A 9,146-nucleotide genomic window follows, 5' to 3' on the forward strand; every position below is an offset into this window, starting at 1 on the left:
ACTTACAGTGTTAAAACTAGGAAGACAAGATATTAGCAGATGTAGAAATGTATGGCCTCTATGATTTAGCTATTTATTTGTCCAGTGCTTAATTTTTGTTGTTTTAAAAATTACTGATTGTGTATCGGCACCTTGAAATGTTTTATAACTATATAACTGAGATGCTTAATACACACTGTACGGAAGTGGAAGTAATAAATCTATTTATTAACACCAGTTTTACTTTCTTGAAAAATTGCGAGATTTACGAACATAATATGGTGTAACCCCACGAGATTTGCAGTTTTAATACAATGTAACATCACAAGACGTGCAACTTGACCTCTTGTACATTAAGAGTTTTTATCTCTTCTAACAATCAGGTATGCCAAGTATAACCTTCTTGTAATATGACCAAAATTTCAGTTTTAACTTCTTTTAACATTACAAGGGCTTCAGATGTAACCTTTTCTGAGTTTACGATATTTCTAGCTGGAAACTATTTTAATACCACTAGATTTCCAGATTTATTTCTAATAACGAAATGATATTTCCTGCTTTAACCATTTGTAACATAATTTATAACATTATTTATAACACTCCTAGGTTTTCTACATTCGTTGCTAAGAACGCTTAGCACGTGCTGTAATTACTAAACAATAGTATTGATTTCATTTTTAATACACTTATCAACAAAATAATTGTGTACTTAACATCTTTGTTTTTGCATTCAATGGTGAACCGAAAATGTGACCACTGAAAGGATCGAACCTTAAATTTGGAGTTTAAAACTGCTCAAGCAAACCGCTGAACCAACGTTAGGTATTTTTAATAACACAAGTAGAAACAGCTCTCACGTGGAACTTCGATGAGAAAACTGTATGTGTGTTTCTTATAGCAAAGCCACATCAGGCTATTTGCTGTGTCCACAGAGGGGAATCGAACCCCTGATTTTAGCGTTTTAAATTTCTTCCAATCGAGGACAGAAAACTGTGAAGTAATTCCAGTGATATCTAGAGAGGTCCAAAAGTAAATCCTCGATTATTAAGTTCATTTGTACTTATTTATAAACAATTTAAACTGCAGTATTTGCAACAAAAAAAAATAGTAATTTTCAGAAAAAGACAAAAGATTACTTAGGTGTAATTGAATGTTTGTATAATTTTGTCTTTCATGAGGTTACCATGGGTCCAATGTTTGTATAATTTAGTCTTTCTTGAGGTTACCATAGGTCACTATCTCTTACGTATCTACTTGTTTGATTTAATAGAGCACGATGCTTTGCACATTTCTGAGCTGTCGATTCCCCGCTGGGTAGAAAACGGGACCCAAGAATCTGTCACATTGGACTGTGTGTACACTCTGACGGATAAAGACAACCGGCTTGTTGTGAAATGGTTTCTTAACAATGATCCCAAACCCATCTACCAGTGGATTCCCGAGCTCGGATCTCGGCTAGTTTCGAAAAACTCCAGGGACGTATCGACATGAACTTCTCTGTCACACCGTTCAATAAATTTACAGAGTACAGAAGCCTTCGAATCCTGAATCCAACAACTCATCTAAGTGGAAAATACGCTTGTCATGTGGCTTCCTTTAACGGACTTGACACAGCGGAAAAGGAAATGATAGTTTATGGTAAAATAAATAAATATACAATATAAAACTTCTTAAAAGAAAGTTGATTAATTATCAAATTGCACATGTGCAAATAATTCGAAAAGAAAATATAATTTTAAATATCTTTGCATATAATTTCATTTCTGCATAGATTTTAATTAAAATGCATTCAATAAATGTTTCACTAACTAATGTTGTAACGAAATAATTAATTAGAGAAATATGGTAATTAACATACTACCTAATTGGATAAGGAACTCTACTCAAAGTCGTAACTTGTTAGAGTCGTGAAAATAGATACGTACTATATACATTATTTTACATGTGATGTTTATATATTGAAAACATTCAACTGTATCACATGAAAATATGAATAAATCATATGTCATGTGAAGTAAGAACGTCGTTAAAGGTCGATAACACTCAGCTAAAGAGCTGTGATTCAAGTAATCGTGACTTTTAACAATATGAATGCCACCAAAGTAGGTTTCATATTCGTTATACAAAATATCAGACCTGTTAGTTTCTAATGTTGGCTAGTTTCCGACGTTCAACTACATGAGGAAGTTTCTATTAGTTGAAAAGTGTATAAAACTAGAATAAACTTTAAACAATAAATTTTAACTCAAACTGTTCTTTTGTACACGTGCAACTGTTCAAGCTTCTTTGATGTAAAGAAGGTTCTAGTTTCTGTTAGTCATGAGATTATTTCTTTAGCCTGTTTTACTGGTATCAGAGAAAACCATTTTGAAAGCACAAACACTGATTTGATTGCTATTTTCAATAATCTTCCTCAATTTGCATCCACAAACTATAAATGTAATCACTTAGAAACTTTATTTGTAGTTTAGTGCGTTGAACTTTGGTTTGGTTTGTAGTTTAGAGTAGTGATCTTTACTTTGGTTTGTAGTTAGGAATAGTGATCTTTACTTTGGTTTGTAGTTAGGAATAGTGATCTTTACTTTGGTTTGTAGTTAGAATGGTGATCTTTACCTTGGTTTGTAGTTAGGATGGTGATCTTTACTTTGGTTTGTAGTTAGGAATTAGATATGATCTTTACTTTTGTTTGCAGTTAGGAATGGTGATCTTTACTTGGTTTGTAGTTAGGAATGGTGATCTTTACTTGGTTTGTAGTTAGAAATGGTGATCTTACTTTGGCTTTGTAGTTAGGATGGTGATCTTTACTTGGCTTGTAGTTAGGAATGGTGATCTTTACTTTCTGGTTTGTAGTTAGGAATGGTGATCTCTTACTCTGGTTTGTAGTTAGGAATGGTGATCTTTACTTGGTTTGTATTTAGGAATGGTGATCTCACTTTGGCCTGTAGTAAGAATAGTGATCTTACTGGTTTGTAGTTAGGGATGGTGATCTCACTTTGGTTTGTAGTTAGGAATAGTGATCTTTACTTGGCTTTGTAGTTAGGAATGGTGATCTTACTTTGGTTTGTAGTTAGGAATAGTGATCTCACTTTGGTTTGTAGTTAGGAATGGTGATCTCTTACTTTGGTTTGTAGTTAGGGATGAGTGATCTTTACTTGGTCTGTAGTTAGGAATGGTGATCTTTACTTGGTTTGTAGTTAGGGATGGTGATCTCTACTTTGGTTTGTAGTTAGAATGGTGATCTTTACTTGGTTTGTAGTTAGGAATAGTGATCTTTACTTTGGTTTGCAGTTAGAAATGGTGATCTTACTGGTTTGTAGTTAGGGATGGTGATCTTTTACTTTGGTTTGTAGTTAGGAATAGTGATCCTCACTTGGTTTGCAGTTAGGAATGGTGATCTCTCACTTGGTTTGTAGTTAGGAATGATGATCTTTACTTTGGCTTGTAGTTAGGAATGGTGATCTTTACTTTGGTTTGTAGTTAGAATAGTGATCTCACTTGGCTCTGTAGCTTAGAGCAGTGATCTTTACTTGGTTTGTAGTTAGGAATAGTGATCTTACTTTGGTTTGTAGTTAGGAATGGTGATCTTTACTTTGGTTTGTAGTTAGGAATGGTGATCTTTACTTTGGTTTGTAGTTAGGAATAGTGATCTTTACTTTGGTTTGTAGTTTAGAGTAGTGATCTTTACTTTGGTTTGTAGTTAGGAATGGTGATCTTTACTTTGGTTTGTTGTTAGGAATGGTGATTTTTATTCTGTCTTTGAGTCTAAAATTCAGTTTTATTATACTTTATAGTAATGGTATTTATTCTAGTTTGTAGTCTAGTGGTGTTTTGTTTTCATATAATTAAATACACTGAAGTAAAATTGTCTTTCCTCAAACACATGTTCATTATATTAATATTTGCTTTTCACAATTGTTATAATTTGATCTTTTTCCAGTTCACTGGTATTTTGTTCTATATTCTCTAGCACCAGCCAAATGCCTTCGATTTAATTATACCAAATCGGCCATTGATCTAACTACGTTAAGTTGTGAAGTGGGACAGGTCTTTCCAGTACCTGAAATAACCTTGTATCGTACGAGTCCCGGTGATAGCAAGCCTACAATCATAACTGACACCGTAACCAAAATTTCAGATAAAGGTGACACTTATCGGGCAGTAGTTACTCATAAGGTAAGAGACACTGATCTGCCACCAGACGGCGCTACATTATATGAATGTGTTATTCTTTTCCCTGGTGCTGGTTATCGGAGACATAAAAGCGTAACATATTATCCTGGTAAGTATGTGTTATATTTATTTTCTTCAATAATCACTTTTATTCTATGTCATTGTTCAATATTCATTTACGAGCATTATATATAATATCTAGAGTAATAGGGTGTTCGACTCATAATCTGAAGGTCACGGGTTCGAATCCCCGACACATCAAACATGCTCGCCCTTTCAGCCGTGAGGGAGTTATAAAGTTACGATTAATCCCACTTTTCTTTGGTCAAAGAGTAGCCCAAGAATTGACGGTTGGTGGTGATGACTAGCTGTCTTTCCTCTAGTTTTACACTGCTATATTAAAGACGGCTACCGCAGATAGCCCTCGAGTAACTTGGCGCAAAATTAAAAAACAAACAAACAAACTTGTAATTTATTTTACACACAGACAGTTTCTAAGCCTTTTTTTCCACCAAGATGCTATTCAACCATTACTTTTTCTGTAATTCAGAAGCGAAAGAAGATAATATTAATAGTACCTATAAAGACACTTTTTCAGTGTAAATAGGAAACACATTTCAAGGCTCTATGGCTTCAGATCCAGTGTTTGTCCTTTCCTTAAGACTAAAATTAATTTTATACATAGCGATTACTCTGTTTCTTTATCCAGATTAACTTGATGTTTTTCTTGGTTATTAATAACAAAATATCTGTTACTGGTTACCAAGCAACTACTTTTATTGACAAAGTATTCTACTTTTTTAATCGTTGTGAAGCGCGAAGATATACAATGGGCTACCTATGATGTGCCCACCACGAGTATTTAAACCAGATTTTAGTGTTATAAATATTCATAACTTGCCGCTGAGTTACCGAGAAGGGGACTTTTTTTTTTTTGTAAAGAAGTCACGAAAACCGCCAAAAGTGACTTGTTACTTTCACTCTGTCTTCAACATGTTAGGGTTGGTCATTTCTGAGATAACATAACGAAACGTTAAAAGAATACGTTCTAATGATAACATGTAATATCTAAGAATATTTGATTCATTAGTGTAATCGTTTTAAATATTTTGTCACTGATAAATATAGCTAATGATATGAAACGTGAATAAGGAAAATGCTACGATGAAACAGCCGTCTTTCACGTCAATTGTATAAAAGTAACGCTAACAGAACATATATATAACGTTTCATCTGACAGCTTCATGTAATATCGTGATTGTGGTTTTTAAATCATAAGAATATTTTTGTCCTTTCACTTATTTCAAATGTTAAACTATAAATACTTAATTCAAATTTTTCATTGCGTGACACGTGATTCGAGCCATCTTTTATAATATAAAACTGACCACGATAGAACACTGAAATGTTTTGGCTAGATCGGTATTGAACACAAAGACTAGACTTGAACATTGAACATAAAGACTAGACTTGCACATTGAACATAAAAACTAGACTTGCACATTGAACATAAAGACTAGACTTGCACAATGAACACAAAGATTTGAGTTGCACATTGAACATAAAGACTAGACTTGCACATTGAACATAAAAACTAGACTTGCACATTGAACATAAAGACTAGACTTGAACATTGAACACAAAGACTAGACCTGCACATTGAACATAAAAACTAGACTTGCACATTGAACATAAAGACTAGACTTGAACATTGAACACAAATACTAGACTTGCACATTGAACATAAAAACTAGACTTGCACATTGAACATAAAAACTAGACTTGCACATTGAACACAAATATTTGACTTGCACATTGAACACAAAGACTAGACTTGCACATTGAACACAAAGATTTGAGTTGCACATTGAACATAAAGACTAGACTTGCACAATGAACACAAAGATTTGAGTTGCACATTGAACAAAAAGACTAGACTTGCACATTGAACATAAAGACTAGACTTGAACATTGAACACAAATACTAGACTTGCACATTGAACATAAAAACTAGACTTGCACATTGAACACAAATATTTGACTTGCACATTGAACACAAAGACTAGACTTGCACATTGAACACAAAGATTTGAGTTGCACATTGAACATAAAGACTATACTTGCACATTGAACACAAAGACTAGACCTGCACATTGAACATAAAAACTAGACTTGCACATTGAACATAAAGACTATACTTGGACATTGAACACAAAGAACTGACTTGGACATTGAACATAAAGACTAGACTTGCACATTGAACATAAAAACTAGGCTTGAACATTGAACACAAAGACTAGACTTGTTCATGAATAAAGGAAACCACGTACATATTGTATGTTTCGTATTACTCACTTATTTTCTATAATAATTCGTACTTGTAATACGTTATTGCCCAAGTCAAGCCGAATATGAGTTTAATGTAATATGAAGAAGGATGAACAGTTATTATGAGAAGGTTATGAATAGTTAGATGTTTATTCTTCTGTACATCCATGATGAGTTATAGATTGGAAAGCAAACAATTACGTTCGTAGAAGCTCGGAAAAAGATCCACAGTTTGTAAGTCTTAGTAGCATTGAGGGATTGTTTGTTTGTTTGTTTTTAATTTCGCGCACAGCTACACGAGGGTTACCTACCTATTCGTCCCTAATTTAGCAGTGTAAGACTAGAGGGAAGGCAGCTAGTCATCATCACCCACCGCCAAGTCTTGGTCAATTCTTTTACCAACGAATAGTAGAATTGACCACCACATTATAACGCCCCAAGACTGAAAGGGAAAGCATGTTTGGTGCGACGAGAATTTGAACCCGCGACCCTCAGATTATAAATCGAAGGCCTTACCCACCTGGTCATGCCGGGCCCACTGGTGTTTGAATTTCTGTGCTATTCAAATTAATTTATTTAACTAAATAAATTAGTTAATGAATGATACGTGCGTAAGCGTAAAATTTCAAGGCTCGAGTCTTTTATTTAAAATCTATATTTTATTATCCGTATAAACCATATTCCTTCACGAGATACAACATATTTTGTTTAAACTAGATTCGTACTTCCTATGACCCAACATTTATTGTCCATATTAACCACGTTCCACGCACTATAAACTGTGAACAGTAAGAAGTGTTCCTAATAAAATTGTGTTTTTATACTTCATGTTAACTACGTTTCTTATACTATAAACAGCAGGCCTTGTTCTTAATAAAACCTTGGTGTTTGTTCTTCATATTACTCACTTTCCGTAGACTGTAAATATCAGATCTCGTTTCAAGTAAAGTTATCTCTTTATAATTCACATAAATATAACGTTATGGATCGGTAAACAGTAATTTACCCATAACATAATTCGTATTTCAAGTAATATGGGATGATGTTCTTATCAAGGATGTTTTGTTATTTCTTTAAATTAGTTTTGTTCTAACATACTTTACAAAAATCGGATTATGCTGTAATAAAACAAGCTAGTTCTTTGTATAATATATCTTTATATTTTGCGTAACACTAAGTCGTAATTACCATAAAAACTAGACTTTGTAATCAGCAGAAATGTGACATTTAGTCCTATAGAAACTTATGTTCCATTTGACGTCATGTTTGACTCAAAAAAGGTGCGATATTTATTTGAACTGGTCGCTATGTTTCACAGCAACATTGTACTCTTATGATCAATCTTTGTGTTCAATATAAAGTAGATTTCAATTACCAAAAATATCAAAATAAGTTATGAAATAATTGGATTCTGCTACAAAGTACGATGCGTCCAAGTAATCATTTATAATTTCCAGTATATATGTTTTCTTCAATCCAAAGAAGGAAGATTAATTCTGGGTTCAGTTCTAATTACTAAGATAATATCTTGCTACTTGTAATACATAACTCCTTACTATTCCCTGAGATTTGTTACAGTTCCACACATTTATACTATGTATCATTAATTACCTCTCATTTGACTTAAATCCTTCCAGAAAGACATGAATATTCATGTACTCAAACAGCACGTCTTGTCCGAGTAGCTCACTGACAAGAAACCGTCTCAACCGCTTGGTTAAGCCCCTCGTTACGGAGAGCTTTATTATATGTTTAAGTTCTAATTTCTTTCTTGTACTTCGAATTCTAATTTTAGTATTACCAATAAATTTTCCGAAACACTTGTACATCAACCAAGTAAATAAAATAATAATTACGAACTTATTGTTACAGGTAAGGCTTTAATGCAACGCTTTGCTTCACTTCGTCTCGATGTAGCACAAGGCTTAGATGCTTTGTTTTCGTGTGATAAAAATTATTCGGTAAAGCATGGGCTCTGATTGTTTATTAGAAACAACAAGGCTAATTTTGTCTTTGTGTTAGTTATTTCAATACGGCTTCATAAGAGCAACTATCCTCTTTGCATTGGTGATGTTGTTTGTGTTTCGAGGCTTTTGTCAAAGGTTCTGTTTCAAATTCATTTTCTGAAAACTCATAAAAAATCTCAAGGTGTTGAACCTATGCGTGTTTCAAATTCTTTCCCAGAATACTTAGCAAGAAGTCCATGGTTCTGGACCTATTTGTGTTTCAAATTATTCCCCAGAATACTTAGCAAGAAGCCCAAGGTTCTGGATCTATTTGTGTTTCAAACTCGTCACTATAATACTTAGCAAGAAGCCCAAGGTTCTGGATCTTTCTGTGTTTCAAGTTCTTCCTCAGAATACTTAGCAACAAGCCCAAGGTTCTGAACCCATTTGTGTTTCAAATTCTTTCAGAATACTTATCAAGGATCTCAAGGTTCAGAACATATCTTGGTTTTAAAATCTTCCTTAAAATGGTCATCAATAAATTACTAGTTTCACCATTTTCGTGCACCAACCACCAATTCATGATTCGATGAGCCACAGAAGGGTTAATACGAATTAAAATACACATAAGAACAAATAAACTTATAATACTGTATATATACACACTTCAATACGGACGGTTTGTAACTTCGCCTCATTTTACTTTTTGTCGTTTTCCTTGTT

At 33.6% G+C, this 9,146-nt stretch overlaps 1 protein-coding gene across 1 annotated transcript; it reads left to right on the forward strand.

Moving 5' to 3' along the window:
- Positions 1–1,448: 1,448 nt before the first annotated feature.
- LOC143238432 (uncharacterized) lies at positions 1,449–8,243 on the forward strand. The gene is made up of 3 exons (XM_076478662.1): positions 1,449–1,617; positions 3,947–4,258; positions 8,115–8,243. Exons 1-3 carry the CDS (start codon positions 1,467–1,469, stop codon positions 8,168–8,170), a joined length of 519 nt encoding a protein of 172 aa, XP_076334777.1. The 5' UTR covers positions 1,449–1,466; the 3' UTR covers positions 8,171–8,243.
- Positions 8,244–9,146: the final 903 nt, after the last annotated feature.

Source organism: Tachypleus tridentatus, chromosome 13 (genome assembly GCF_004210375.1).
Source record: "Tachypleus tridentatus isolate NWPU-2018 chromosome 13, ASM421037v1, whole genome shotgun sequence".
Lineage (NCBI taxonomy): Eukaryota > Metazoa > Arthropoda > Merostomata > Xiphosura > Limulidae > Tachypleus > Tachypleus tridentatus.

Excerpts from the sequence above, each read along its gene's own strand:
- LOC143238432 (XM_076478662.1), top strand. The coding sequence starts at position 1,467 with ATGAACTTCTCTGTCACACCGTTCAATAAATTTACAGAGTACAGAAGC. Across the intron at positions 1,618-3,946 it reads AAAGGAAATGATAGTTTATG|CACCAGCCAAATGCCTTCGA; the intron begins GTAAAATAAATA and ends TATATTCTCTAG. Across the intron at positions 4,259-8,114 it reads AAGCGTAACATATTATCCTG|AAAGACATGAATATTCATGT; the intron begins GTAAGTATGTGT and ends AAATCCTTCCAG.